This window comes from Aquarana catesbeiana, linkage group LG05 (genome assembly GCF_042186555.1).
Source record: "Aquarana catesbeiana isolate 2022-GZ linkage group LG05, ASM4218655v1, whole genome shotgun sequence".
Taxonomy (NCBI): domain Eukaryota; kingdom Metazoa; phylum Chordata; class Amphibia; order Anura; family Ranidae; genus Aquarana; species Aquarana catesbeiana.
The window spans coordinates 17,966,621-17,982,537 of NC_133328.1; the positions used below are offsets into that span (position 1 = coordinate 17,966,621).

Consider the following 15,917-nt stretch of genomic DNA (forward strand, 5'->3'; position numbering starts at 1 on the left):
ATCGCCCCCCTAATGACTTCTATGCAAAAATCGCCCCCCTATTGACTTCTATGCAAAAATTTCCCCCTATTGACTTCTATGCAAAAATTTCCCCCTATTGACTTCTATGCAAAAATCGTCCCCCTAATGACTTCTATGCAAAAAAAAATCGTCCACCTATTGACTTCTATGCAAAAATCGCCCCCCCCCTATTGACTTCTATGCAAAAATCGTCCCCCTAATGACTTCTATGCAAAAATCGCCCCCCCTAATGACTTCTATGCAAAAATCACCCCCTATTGACTTCTATGCAAAAATTTCCCCCTATTGACTTCTATGCAAAAATCACCCCCTATTGTCTTCTATGCAAAAATCGTCCCCCCCTATTGACTTCTATGCAAAAATTTCCCCCCCTATTGACTTCTATGCAAAAATTGTCCCCCTATTGACTTCTATGCAGAAAACACCAGCCATATACATTAAATAAATTTAAATTAAAAAAAAAAAAAACTGTCCATTTCTGTTTCGGTTTTTGGCCAAGTACATCCTGAATCTTCAGTTTCAGCCCCGGAATTTTGTATTTGGTGCAGCACCTAAATCTGACCTGGTATCAGCGTCTGGAAACCCCTGTGTAGCAGACCTCAGACTGGGAGAGGGAGAAGCAGCACAGGGAGCCGACTAAATGTGCTGCAAGCACTTAAATTTGACCTGGTATGAGCCTTTTGCAGCCCCAGCTGTGCTCCTATACTCATAAGGGACATGCGGATAGGAGGAGAGAGCAGAGCGCTAGAGAGAGGAGCTCATCCTTTATCTAAATTCTGCAGTGCTTTACATATTATTTATTCATAACAGTCCCTGTGCCCAAAGGGAGCTTATCACACATGTATATACTCTATAGACCTGGCATCAGCCTCTAGCAATCCCTGTACAGCAGAGCTTGGACTGGGAGAGGAAGAAGCAGCGCAGGGAGCCAATCAGCTGTGCTGCAGAGCGTTCATATGCTAATAAGGGGGCATGCTGATTGGATGAGAGATCACAATGACAGAGAGATGAGCTCATCATTTATTTAACCACTTAAGGACCGGGCCTATTTTTCACACTTGCTGTTTACAAGTTAAAATCATTTTTTTTTGGTTAGAAAATTACTTAGAACAATTATATATATATATATATATATATATTTTATATATTTTTTCAGACACCCTAGAGAATAAAATGGCGGTTGTTTATACTTTGTCACACCGTATTTGCGCAGCGGTCTTACAAAGGCAATTTTTTGGGGAAAAAATACACTTTTTTTAATTAAAATAAATAAAACAGTACAGTTATCCCAATTTTTTTTTCCAGATTGTGAAAGACAATGTTACGCCGAGTAAATTGATACCCAACATGTCACGCTTCAAAATTGCGCCCACTCGTGGAATGGCGACGAACTATGACCCCTTAAAAATCTCCATCAGCGACGTTTAAAAATTTCTACAGGTTACCAGTTTTGAGTTACAGAGGAGGTCTAGGGCTAGAATTATTGCTCTCGCTCTAACGGTCGCGGCGATACCTCACATGTGTAGTTTGAACACCGTTTTCATATGCAGGCGCGACTTGCACATGCGTTATTCATTTTACTTTTTATTTTTTATTTCCCTTTTAAAAAAAAAAAAAAAAAAAAAAAAAAAAAAAAATGTTCGGATCACTTTTATTCCTATTACAAGGAATGTAAACATCCCTTGTAAGCGAAAAAAAGCATGACAGGTCCTCCTAAATATGAGATCCGGGGTCAAAAAGACCTCAGATGTCACATTTGCACTTGAAAGCAATAGGGAAAAAAATGTCTTTTTTTATTGCAAAAACAAACAAAAACAAAAAAACTAAAAATTTAAAAAAAAGGGCCATTTAAGGCCGTTGGGCGGAAGTGACGTCTGACTTAATTTCTAGGGTCCCCGGCCATCAAGGCCAGGAAAGAATGCAGTGCAATGTGCATTACATTCAGGGGAGACCTGCAGAGTCTTTTAGACCCTGGATGTCTCATTAAAAAGTACCTGTGAAAATAAATAATAAAAAAAAAAAAAAAAAGGAAGAGGAAAACTCATCATCACATAGGGGGACTTTTTTTTCGTTATTATTATCTTTATATTTGTTTTTCCATGAAAGTTAATAATAATAATAAAAAAGCCAAAAAAAAAAAAAAAACTCATCACATAGGGGATTTTTTATTATTACTATCATCATCTTTTTCCATCAAAGTTAATAACAACAATAATAATAATAATAATGAAAATCCCCTATTATTATTATTATAATTAATTATTATTACTATAATTATTGTAATCAATTATTAATAATAATAATAATAAAAAAAACTATTATCTTTATTATTTTTTTCCATCAAAGTTAATAATAATAATAATAATAATAATAAAAAAGACAAAAAAATTCATCATCACATAGGGGATTTTTTTAATATTATTATTATATTTTTCCAAAGTTAATAATAATAAATAATAAAATTCCCCTTAATTATTATTTTTTTTCCCAAAGTTAAATAATAATAATAATTATAATAAAAAAGACAAAAAAAAAAAAAAAAAACTCATCATCGCATAGGGGATTTTTTTAATATTATTATTATATTTTTCCATCAAAGTTAATAATAATAATAATAAATAATAATAAAAAAGCCAAAAAAAAAAAAAAAACTCATCATCACATAGGGGATTTTTTTAAAATTATTATTATTATTATTTTTTCCAAAGTTAATAATAATAATAAAGTTCCCCTTAATTATTATTTTTTTTTCCCAAAGTTAAACAATAATAATAATAATAATAATAATAAGACAAAAAAAAAAAACAAACTCATCACATAGGGGATTTTTTATTATTATTATCATCATCTTTTTCCATCAAAGTTAATAACAACAATAATAATAATAATAATGAAAATCCCCTATTATTATTATTATAATTAATTATTATTACTATAATTATTGTAATCAATTATTAATAATAATAATAATAATAAAAAAAAACTATTATCTTTATTATTTTTTTCCATCAAAGTTAATAATAATAATAATAATAATAATAATAAAAAAGACAAAAAAAATTCATCATCACATAGGGGATTTTTTTAATATTATTATTATATTTTTCCAAAGTTAATAATAATAAATAATAAAATTCCCCTTAATTATTATTTTTTTTTCCAAAGTTAAATAATAATAATAATAAAAAAGACAAAAAAAAAAAAAACTCATCATCGCATAGGGGATTTTTTTAATATTATTATTATATTTTTCCATCAAAGTTAATAATAATAATAATAATAAATAATAATAAAAAAGCCAAAAAAAAAAAACTCATCATCACATAGGGGATTTTTTTAAAATTATTATTATTATTATTTTTTCCAAAGTTAATAATAATAATAATAAAGTTCCCCTTAATTATTATTTTTTTTTCCCAAAGTTAAATAATAATAATATTAATAATAATAATAATAAGACAAAAAAAAAAAAAAAACTCATCACATAGGGTTTTTTTTTACTATTAACTTTATTTATTTTTTTCCATCAAAGTTAATAATAATAATAATAATTAAAAAAAGAAAAACATTTTATTTGTAAAAAATGAACACTAATGCAAGCACATATAATCCCCACCCCCCCAAAAAAATAAAAAATAAATTGAGGCCCCCCACCCCAACATATACGCACGTGGCGAGGCACTTTACGCCTGAAAACGTCGATTATGTTACATATCGCCGCGCACGTCGGAATGAGAGCAATAACTGTAGCCCCAGCCCCGGGGGGGGGGTTTATTATTCGATCCCCTGCAGATTGTGTTAGTTTGCCCTCTTACAAAGAAATGAAGGGTCTAATATTTTTATCATAGGTGGATTTTATATAATAGAGACAGAATATCAACCAAAACTCCACAAAAAACACACAATACAAATGTTATAAACTGAGTTGCAGTTCGGTGAGTAAAATAAGTATTGGATCCCCTACCAACCACCAATAATTGTGGCTCCCACAGACTGGGAAGATGCTCATGTGGTACACAGATCAGTCCTGTCAATGTAAGAAGGAGCTCCTAACGACATCTCGTTCTGTGTATAGAAGACACCCGTCCACAGAATCTCTTCCACTCAAACCATCATGGAGAAGACCAACAGAGGACCTCGGGGACAAGTTTGTAGACCTGCACAAGGCTGGAATGACCATCATTAAGACGCTTGGTGATAAGGAGACAACTGTTGGATCGATTATTCGCAAATAGATTTGGACCAGAGCACAAAGCAAGGTCCATAAAGACGTGGATGAGCGAGTTTGGGGTGGAGGAACTTGACTGGCCTGCACAGAGTCCTGACCTCAACACCTTTTTGGGATGAATTACAGCGGAGACTGCAAGCCAGGTCTTCTCGTTCACATCTAATCAGTTGCCTGATGCTCTAATTCATCCCAAAAGGTGTTGAGGTCAGGACTCTGTGCAGGCCCAGTCAAGTTCCTCCACCCCAAACTCCAGGTATAGATTTTTTTTTGCACAGTTACATTGGTCCAGCTTGGAACAATGCAACGGTGTACACTATATTGTCAAAAGTATTGGGACACCCGCCTTTACACGCACATAAAACTTTAATGGCGCCTCGTACACACGGTATGAAAGTCGGAAGGGGATTGTCGATTGTGAGGCTGTTGTCCGAAGTTCATACTGTCAGTTCGCTCCTTTCAAAACAATTGTTTTCCAATTTTCGGCCAACAAATGTTGGATGACAGGCTAGAAAATTTGTGTCAAAATGTCGGCTCCGCGTCTGATTTCTGTATAGTCAGTACACAAGTCCGTCACACAAACATCGAAAGTACAAACATTCTCGGAATCAATACTCAAACATGAAATTAGCAGAAGGGGCCCAAAGGGTGGCGCTCAAGAGCTGAAATTCCTCGCAGTACGTCACTACATTCGTGTTTGTGGCACGACAATTGTGTAACGTTAGTGTGCAACACAAGATCCTGGCACACGCCCTGAAGACAAAAATCAGACGCTTGGTTGGCCAACAATCGTACCGTGTGTACGGGGCATTAGTCCGTAGGGTTCAATATTGAGTTGGCTCCGCCCTTTGCAGCTATAACAGCTTCAACTCTTCTGGGAAGGCCGTCCACAAGGTTTAGGAGTGTGCCTATGGGAATGTTTGATCATTCTTCCAGAAGTGCATTTGTGAGGTCAGGTACTGATGTTGGATGGGAAGGCCTGGCTCGCAGTCTCCGCTCTAATTCATCCCAAAGGTGTTCTATCAGGTTGAGGTCAGGACTCTGTGCAGGACAGTCAAGTTCCTCCACCCCAAACTCCCTCATCCATGTCTTTATGGACCTTGCTTTGTGCACTGGTGCGCAGTCATGTTGGAACAGGAAGGGGCCGTCCCCAAACTGTTCTCACAAAGTTGGGAGCATGAAATTGTCCAGAATGTCTTGGTATGCTGACGCTTTAAGAGTTCCCTTCACTGGAACTAAGGGGCCAATCCCAACCCCTGAAAAACAACCCCCCACACCATAATCCGCCCTCCACCAAATGATTTGGACCAGTGCACAAAGCAAGGTCAATAAAGACATGGATGAGCGAGTTTGGGGTGGAGGAACTTGACTGGCCTGCACAGAGTCCTGACCTCAACACCTTTGGGTTGAATTAAAGCGGAGACTGCGAGCCAGGCCTTCTCGTCCAACATCAGTGCCTGACCTCACAAATGCTCTTCTGGAAGAATGGTCAAACATTCCCATAGACACACTCCTAAACCTTGTGGACGGCCTTCCCAGAAGAGTTGAAGCTGTTATAGCTGCAAAGGGCGGAGCCAACTCAATATTGAACCCTACGGACTAAGACTGGGATGTCATTAAAGATCATGTGTGTAAAGGCAGGTGTCCCAATACTTTTGACAATATATAATATTCAATGTCAATTGATAGAGATAATAAATATATATATATATTTATTACACACACACACACACAAAAATAACCGCAGACTGTGTCACTTTCGCTCACTTGTGGTCATTCCATAAATACGAGGCGATCGAATCGTCTTATGAAAACTCGGCCCGCCCAGAGCAAACCTGCGTGCCCTTTGCACATCCCCCGCTGCTGTTTGCACTGCCGTTTATTGCTCTTGGCAACAGAATTTATGGCACATCCAGTGTCGTCCTGCCAGCGCCGCCGGTGACTGAGGTGGGTGGAGCCCGGGGAGGGGGGGGGGGCACCGATCCAATAAACCGGCTTCAAATCAGTCAAGCCCAGAACTATCAATTTACTTATAATGCAGTCGGTCAACCAGGGAGGTTCCAAGTACCAAAAGTCGGGGTGGATGGGCACCGGACTGCCGCATTCTGTGACCTCCATAAATCCTTCATAACATTTCCTATTATTTTTCCATATAAGATCTTCTTCCACACGGATGGAATTCCGAGAGCATTTGGCAGACAGCAAGGAGACCTCGTATCACCTACTTTATTTCCTATGATCACTGACTCCATCTAGGGGCCATAATGGAGAAAATGTTCTCCAACAACTCTGAATGAATAACATTCAACCTGTGGAGAAAACGAGTAACATTCCATTGTGCCCCAAGTCACCCAGAATGAACGTACTCGGGACGAAACGCGCTGAGAAATTTTCTATAAGTACCCCTTCATGTGTCTTGAGGGGAGAGGCTTTCCGGGGCGAGGTGCATGTCAGGAAGACGTATAGCTGCCCTTCAGCAGATCGGAGGAGCCAATAAAAGGGACTTCCACCCAAAAGTGGAAATTCCGCTGATCCACTTCCTCCCCCCCTCCGGTGCCACATTTTCACACCTTTCCTCAGAAGTTCGGCCCCCCTCCTCCTTCCCCCGCCACCGGCCCAATTAGCTTCACACATGCGCGGTAGGGAACCGGCTGGGAAGCTGAAAGGCAGCTACGGTATTTGTAGTATTTGTAGCTGCTGACTTTTACATTTTTTTTTCCCCGGCTGGAGCACCAAGTAGATATGGGACCCCCAACCCCCCCCCCCCCACGCATCAGCTGATGCATGCGTTTTCACGTGTGCCAAACTGCGATTTTGGAAAAGGATCAGGAAGTTCTTTTCCGCGTTTCTCGTGCATAGGGCAGCCCATCAAAAGAATTGGGTCGCTCTACAGGTGACACACTGAAACGCACGTGCGCGCTGTTGCGCCAAAAGCTTCTTTTGTCTCTTGATTTGGGCAGATTGGTGTGTTTCTTAAGCTCCCCCCCCCCCCATAGAAATGCACTAAAACACAATTTGCGCGAAAAGAAAAGAAAAAATTATAATAATAATGATAAAATAAAAATCATGCTAAAGAAAAAAATATTTTATTTATCATTATTTCTATTGTATTATTATTATTACTACTACAATAAATTTAATAATAAATAAAATATTATTATTTTATTTAGCATGATTTTTATTTTATTATTATTAATTTTTCTTTTTGTTAGGGGTTATTAAAAAAAAAATAATGATAAATAACCCCTAACAAAAAGAAAAATAAATAATAATAATAATAATAAAATAGAAATCATGCTAAATAAAAAAAAATAATATTTTATCTATCATTTTTATTGTAATAATAATAAATAAATAATAATAAAATAAAATGATAAATAAAATATTATTTTATTTAGCATGATTTTTATTTTATTATTATTAATTTGTCTTTTTGTTAGGGGTTATTTATCATTATTTTTTTTTATTTTTTTTAGTGTTGGGGGTTGGGGTTAGGGGTATATTCATGTATTTTATTTATTATTATTGTATTTATCATTAATTTTATTTATTTTTTCCATTGTTAGGGTTAGAAGTAGAGTCAGGGGTTGAGATTAGGGGTATATTTATGCAGTTTATCGTTATTTTTGTTTTATTGTCATTTATTTTTTCTTTTGGTAGGGGTTGGGGTATATTTATTATTATATTATTATTATTAGCGTTTTCGTAGGCTTAGGGGTTAGCATTGGGGTTAGAGGTTTATTTTAATTATTATTATTAATAAATAAAATACATAATTAAACCCCTAACCCCAACACCAATGCTAACCTCTCAGCCTAAAAAAGAAAAAAATATATATAATGATGGATGAGTGATGAAGAATGATGATGAATGAAGAATGATGGATAAATGAGCTCTAACGAGCAGGGCCCTCTGATTCCTCCTGTATTGATTTGTATTTGTACTGTCTGCCCTCATGTTGTAAAGCGCTGCGTAAACTGTTGGCGCTAAATAAATCCTGTTTAATAATAATAATAATAATAATAATAATAATAATAAATGAGGTCTTTCATGTCTGGGGTTTACAACCACTTTAACCCCTTGCCGTCCGCAATACATATACTGTATATACACACGTTGCAGTCTGCAGGTGGTTTACCGGGGTTATGGCGTGGTTGGCCACAGAGGTGAACAGAGACCAGATTGTCTCTCCCCACATCTCTTATCTTGGAGGACCGGAGCGACGTCATGGAGGTTGGGAGTAAGCATTTTATTTTTGTTTTATGCAAAAGATCCTTCTTTTTTTTTTTTTTTTTTTTTTTTTTTTTATATCTTTTGCTTTCAAAAAGGTAGATCCCCTCTACCTTTGAAAGCAAAAGATCAAAAATGTAGTTGGGGGTCTTTTTGACCCCAGATCTCTCCATAAAAAGAGGATTACAAGCGATATTTACATTCCTTGTTTTTTTTATTATTATTAAATTTTTATTAAATTTGACATATCCATTAAAAACAACCTTCATAACATATTTATATTTAACAAAAAGTCAACACATCTTTATCTACTTCCCAATCCCCCCCCCCCCCAAAAAAAAAAAAAAAAAAAAAAGAAGAAAAAAAAACTTTCCCCTCTCCCCCCTCCCTCCACCCCTCCTCCCCCTCCAAATACCTTATATTAAATGTGTTCCCAATTCACCCAAACCAAGGGAGAAGAAAAAAAGAGAAAAAAAATTGACACAAATTTGGGGTGCTAAATTTTTTTTTTTAACACCCCAAAAAAAATTAAAGAAATTAAGAGGCTTCTATAAGCCATACTCCACCCCTTAGCTATCTATAGTGAATATACACCTCATCTTCCTTTAACCATATATATTCCTTCTACTCCCCCATCCTATATATCCACCTTCCTTTACCCTCCCCCCCATGTGCTTTGTCCCCTCTTCCAATTATTAAATCCCACCTTCCTCGACATCAAGTCCATCACTTTTTCCCCTACCTATATCCCCTAGAGAAATGGAAGAAAGAGGGGGGAAAGGGAGGTGAAAGGGAAAAGGGGAAGAAAAAAAAAAAAAAAAAAACCCTCTCCTCTGCCCCCCCAGGGGCAACCGCATCCGAGCCCAGAGACCACGCGGCTTTATATATTATTACTCTACATGATCTCCATAGAGCATTGTTCCCAACCTGCCCATATTACCCTGAATTTTTCCTTTATATCTTTAATTGTTTGTACCCATCTTTCGGCCTCCATTCTCTCTCTCTCTCTCTAACAGAGTTGGACATCTAGTCTGTTTCCATAGCCTGGGTATTAACAATTTGGCTGCATTCAATAGATGTGGAGTAATACTTTTCTTATACCATCTAATAGACATTGGTGTCCAATGAGATAGAAAATTTAAGGGCGTTAATTCCATGGCTCCAGAGGACAACTTCTCCACCCCATGGAGCGATCTCTTCCCAAAATACCTTAATCCTGGGGCAGGACCACCATAGATGGAGATAAGTACCCTTCTGCCCACACCCCCTCCAGCACCTAGCATCTGCGGCCGGGTACATCTGTGCCAGCCTTACTGGAGTCCGATACCACCTGGCTAGAAATCTATATGACATCTCCCAAATCCGTGAACTTATAGATGTAGAGGGTGTTAGGTCAATAATCTTTTTAATGTGTGCCCTAGAGAGCCCCTGCTCGAACTCCCCTTCCCATTCTCTAATGAAAAAGGGGAACTGTTTTATTTTGTGTCCCAAGGACCAGTCTATACATCTGTGACAGCAAATGTCTAGGGCTTGATATATGTACACACATAGATTCAAATACAGTAAGGGAGTTTAGTGGCCTCATTAATGGTTTCAGCTCATTGAAAAAACACACCAATTGATGGTATCTCCACTCCAGCATAGGGACCTTTCCCAGCCTTAATGCCAAATCCGGGAGGGGGGGGGGGGGTAGTATTCCATATGACGTAAATTTGCCACATGTGGTGTCTCCATCCCTCCCCCATGATCCCAAAGATCCCACCCCTTCTTCCGGAAGGAACCATGGGTACCCCTGTTTACATTCCTTGTAATAGGAAAAAAAGTGATAAACAAAAAAAAATTAACATTAAAGCACCCGCGCCCCCCCCCCCATCCCATCCCACAGAAACACACGTAAAATGGTGTTTGCACCACACATGTGAGGTATCACCATGAACATCAGAGTGAGAGCGATAATTCTAGAACTGGACCTCCTTTGTAACTCTAAACTGGTAACCTGTAAAAAAAAAAAAATTAAAAATGTCACCTATGGAGATTTTAAAGTATCATAGTTTGGCGCCATTCCACAAGTGTGCGCAATTTTAAAGTGTGACATGTTAGGTATCTATTTACTCGGCGTAACATCATCTTTTCTATTTTATCAAATAAAATGAAGTTATATATTGTGTTTTTTTTTTTGCATTAAAATTCAATAAAGTGTATTTTTTTCCCCCAAAAAAATTGGGTTTGAACTGCTGTGCAAATACCGCGTGACGCAAAAAATTGCAACGGTCGCCATTTTATTCCCTAGGGTCTCTGCTAATATAATATATATATTTATTATGTTTGGGGGTTCTAAGTAATAATACTGGTTTTTACTTGTCAACAAAAAGTTCCAGAAAAGAACACAATTTTGTGTTCTTAAAATTAAACTGATGTTTTAAAAACACAAAATTGTTACAATATAACACCTTTCTATAAATTAAATTGAATTTCAGCCCGAAGTGCAGCATGCTAATTATTGCATCAATGTAACACTTCTCTTAGGCTGCATTTACTGTACATCTGAGCATAGTGTCTTTGAGTGTTTTTTCTACTTTTTTTTTTTTGCGCGCCTTGCAAGTTTTTAATACAGCGTTTTTGAGCTTTGACATTTTTTTTAAATAGCCAATAGAGAAAACTATCATCTGTTGCATCATTTGTTGCTGGGCATTTCAGATTTTTTAGCTTTTCCATTAGCTTTTATTTCTTTTATTATTATTATTATTATTATTATTTTTTTTTTTGTTTGTTAAGGTACAGTAAGGGGTTGGAGTTAAGGTTAGGGTTAAGATTAGGAGTTGGGGGTTATTTATTTATTTTTGTTAGGTTTAGGGTGTTACTACTACTAAGAATAATAATTTTAAATAAATACACAAATAAAAATATTCATAAATAAATTCAATAAATGATTACTAGGTAATAATTAATAAACAATTAACCCCTAAACTTAACACCAACCCTTAAAAAAAAAAAAATTTATATAATATATATATAAATTTTTTTTTATTAATAAAAATTATAAATAAAATTAAAAACCAAAATTACAATAAATTAAGTATTTTTTTTAATTTTTCTCATGTTATATATTTGTATTTATTAATACAATAAAATATATATATATATATATCAAATTACATTAAATATTAAAAATAAAAATTCATAAATAATATATATTTCTTTTTTTTTTACTTTTTTATATTGACGCTCCACAATGCTGCGATCTTATGTTAAATGACAGGTAGGCTTACTACGATAACCTCAAGCCTTTTGGAAGGTGAAAAATTAATTGGAGCAGCAACACAGGCTCAGTTCACCCAGCTATCACTCCGGTATAAGGGTCTTTATTCACAAAAAGTGACAGTTATTTTCAGTTGTGTCTAATGTTATCTGAAGATTACAGGCACTTGGCTAAAATAAGGATCCTTGTGTTATAAAGCTTTACATATTTAAAAAAACAAGATTAAAAAAACAAAAATAAAAAAAAAAACAAAACAAAAAAAAAACACTATATCTGGTCTGGAAGTTGCTTTCAGTATTTGCATTTGTAGGACTGCTATACCAGGAGGGATGGCTAGCCTCTTGTGTGGTGTGACCGGTATACCAGGAGGGATGGATAGCCTCTTGTATGGTGTGACCGGTATACCAGGAGGGATGGCTAGCCTCTTGTATGGTGTGACCAGTATACCAAGAGGGATGGCTAGCCTCTTGTATAGTGTGACCGGTATACCAGGAGGGATGGCTAGCCTCTTGTATGGTGTGACCAGTATACCAGGAGGGATGGCTAGCCTTTTGTATAGTGTGACCAGTATACCAGGAGGGATGGCTAGCCTCTTGTATAGTGTGACCAGTATACCAGGAGGGATGGCTAGCCTCTTGTATGGTGTGACCAGTATACCGGGAGGGGTGGCTAGCCTCTTGTATGGTGTGACCGGTATACCAGGAGGGGTGGCTAGCCTCTTGTAGAACTACAAGTCTCAGCACAGGAAGCATGATAACCCCTCAATGTGACATCTGTACTCTGTAACAGCTGGAGAGCCGACCAGTATCTCCTATCTGTGTCACACATCGTCATTCCCGGTGATTATCGGTGAGTCAGGATATTTGCCCAGGCTGTTAGATTTGGCACAGAACCGGCTGCCATTCTACAAGCAGGAAGAAATACGACAAGTTCACGCATCGCTGCTTTACTGTAAATGCAGACTTCTGTGCAGGGAGCGATCGCTGGCATTCCCACACACAGAGCCCTCCCTGGAGCCCAGCAAGCTGACAATCCGTCCAGCACTTGGCACGCATGCCGTCATTAGGAACGCAGGGAACAGGCGTTTGTGTTACTGAAGCTTTGAAAAGCCAGAAAAGCCAACGCCGGTCCTGTAACATACGCAGTGCATGCGCTGAATCCACCGTGCATTCGCTCGCTGTGCGTTGTACTGATTTCACCTGCAATGTTGGACAGGTGTTGGTAATTTGCAAAGCTCGGTAAAATGCCTCAATTCAAGTCAATGAGAGCGCGTCCCAAACGTGTGTTTTCTGGAAGATTTTCCTCTTAATAAAAGAAATTCCAAAAAACCAACAGATACAGAATTGCAGAAATCTTCAGACAACGTTCCTCAACGAGCCAAAAATGTGCAAAACATTCCCATGTGTTCTCTGATACTATGGGGGGGTCCCTTATCTGATACAATCGGGGTTCCCTCAACTGATACGTTGGGGGGGGGGAAGTATGGAGTTTCCCATGTTGTATATTGGGGGGGGGGGGGGATACATTTGGGATGCTTCTTCATCTGATACACGGGGTTCTCTTATCTGATACACTTGGGGAGAAGTCTCTCATTTTGCATATCAGGGGTCCCTTATCTAATACATTGGGGCTCCATAATCTCATACATTGGAGGTCTCTTATCTAATACATTAGGGACCCCCCTCATCTGATACATTAGGGACCCCCTCATCTGATACATTAGGGTTCCCCTCATCTGATACATCGGGGTTCCCCTCATCTTATTTATCGTTGACCCTTCATTAGATATAATGGGGTTCCTCATCTGATACATTGGGGTTCCCTCCTCTTATTTATGGGGGACCCTTCATTAAATACAATGGGGTTCTTCTCATCTGATACATTGGGGTTCCCTCCTCTTATTTATGGGGGACCCTCTCATCTGATACATTGGGGTTCCCTCTTATTTATTGGGGACTCTTCATTAGATACATTGGGATTCCTCTCATCTGATACATTGGGGGGAAGTATGGAATCTCCCATGTTGTATATTGGGGGGATACATTTGAGATCCTTCATTACATACACGGGGTTCTCTTATCTGATACACTTGGGGAGAAGTCTCTCTTTTTGCATATCAGGGGTCCCTTATCTAATACATTGGGGCTCCATAATCTCATGCTTTGGGGGTCTCCTAATATATTAGGTGTCCCTCATCTAATACATTGGGGTTCCATTATCTAATACATCTGGAGTCCCTCATCTCATATATTGTGGTTGCCTTTTCTGATATATTGGGGTTCTTCATCTGACCCATTGTGGTTGCTTATCTGATACATTCAGGAGTCCCTCTTCTCATACATTGAGGGCCTCTCATCTGACACATTGGGGTTGCTTGTATGATCTGTTGGAGTCTCTTGTCTGATACATCAGGGGTCCCTCATCTAATATGTTGAGGGTCCCTCATCTGATATATTGGAGATCCCACATTTGATAAATTGGGGGGGGGGGGGGGGTAGCCTCATCTGATACATCAGAGGTCCTTCATCTGACACATCGGAGGTTCCCCATCTGATATGTTTGGGTACCTCATCTAATACATTAGGGTTTTCCCATCTTATACATTCGTTTTCCCACAATGGAGTCCTCATCTCATACATTGGGGGTTCCTCATCCTATACATTGGAGATTTCTCATTGTATATATTGGGACTCTTCATTTCATACATGAGGAATTTCTCATTGTATACATTGGGGCATCTCATACATGGGGGTTCCTCATCATATACATTGGGGGCTCCTCATCCCACACATTGGGGCTCCTCAGTCTATACAATGGAGTCCTCAACCTATACATTGGGAATTCCTCATCCTATACATTAGGAATTTCTCATTGTATACATTGGGGTATATCATACATGGGGGTTCCTCATCATATACATCAGGGTTCCACATCTCATATATTGGGGGCTCCTCATCCCACACATTGGGGCTCCTCATCCTATACAATGGAGTCCTCAACCTATACATTGGGGATTCCTCACCCTATACATTAGAAATTTCTCATTGTATACATTGGGGTCCTCAGCCTTTACATCGGGGTATCTCATACATGGGGGTCCCTCATCATATACATCAGGGTTCCACATCTCATATATTGAGGGCTCCTCTTCTCACTCATGGGGGCTCCTCATCCCCCACATTGGGGGGCTCCTCATCCCACACATTGGGGGGCTCCTCATCCCACACATTGGGGGGCTCCTCATCCCACACATTGGGGGGCTCCTCATTCTACACATTGGGGGGCTCCTCATGCTACACATCGGTGGTTCCCTCCTGGGATACATTGTATCATTATTAGTAAACTTTTCATTTCCTGGGAAGAAGGTGACACCTGACACAACACACACACAGGTCCTTCCTTCCTCCATAATACAATTTCCCAGCAGAAGATCCACTTACCGGGCAGAAGAGTCCGGCCAGGCACAGCAGCAGAGGTAAGTACTCCATAGCGGTAGATCCCCGGACTCCGGTCACTTTGTAATCACTTTGTACAGATCTCCCGGAGGTGAGAACAGGTGCGATCCCCACTGATCCCGCGGAGCCTTACCCACTGAGCCCGCGGAGCCTTACCCACTGAGCCCGCGGAGCCTTACCCACTGATCCCCACTGATCCCCACCGGTCCCGCACTCAGCTCCCTCCGCAGCGCTCTCCGCTCTCATCTCCACTTTCCATTAACAAAGTCAGGCACAAGGAACGGGAGCCAATCCCCGGCTGGGGAGCAGCGACCAATGGGAGCCGGGCAGGGGCGGGGCTTGCTGCCTGTCGGTGTATGGGAGGATGGTGCTGGCAGTGTGGGGCTGACAGTGCAGGTGAGAAGTACCGATCTCCGGAGTGCGGGAGGAGAGAGAAGAGAGTGCGGGAGGAGAGAGATTAGAGAAGAGAGATCAGAGGAGAGAGAGAGTGCGGGAGGAGAGAGATCAGGAGAAGAGAGTGCGGGAAGAAAGATCAGGGGAGAGAGAGAAGAGAGTGCTGGAGGAGAGAGAGGAGAGTGTGGGAGGAGAGAGAAGAGAGTGCGGGAGAAGAGAGTGCGGGAGGAGGGAGATCAGAGGTGAGAGAAGAGAGTGCGGAAGGAGAGAGATCAGAGAAGAGAGTGCGGGAGGAGAGAGATCAGAGAAGAGAGAAGAGAGTGCGGGAGGAGAG

The 15,917-nt window shown here is 39.2% G+C and overlaps 1 protein-coding gene across 2 annotated transcripts in view; it reads right to left on the bottom strand.

Annotated features, from left to right (window-relative positions):
- The window catches only part of VIPR1 (vasoactive intestinal peptide receptor 1), a 409,687-nt gene extending 394,049 nt beyond the window's left edge, over positions 1-15,638 (bottom strand). The window contains exons 1-2 of one of the 2 annotated variants that reach the window (XM_073629489.1): positions 15,379-15,638; positions 15,176-15,322 (exon numbers count right to left, since the gene is read on the bottom strand). In XM_073629489.1, coding sequence (XP_073485590.1) covers positions 15,176-15,223 — 48 coding nt within the window. In that variant the 5' untranslated portion in view covers positions 15,224-15,322; positions 15,379-15,638. Of the gene's footprint in view, positions 1-15,175 lie in introns of both variants that reach the window. The other variant, XM_073629491.1, reaches the window with a different exon arrangement.
- Between the last annotated feature and the right edge of the window lie 279 nt (positions 15,639-15,917).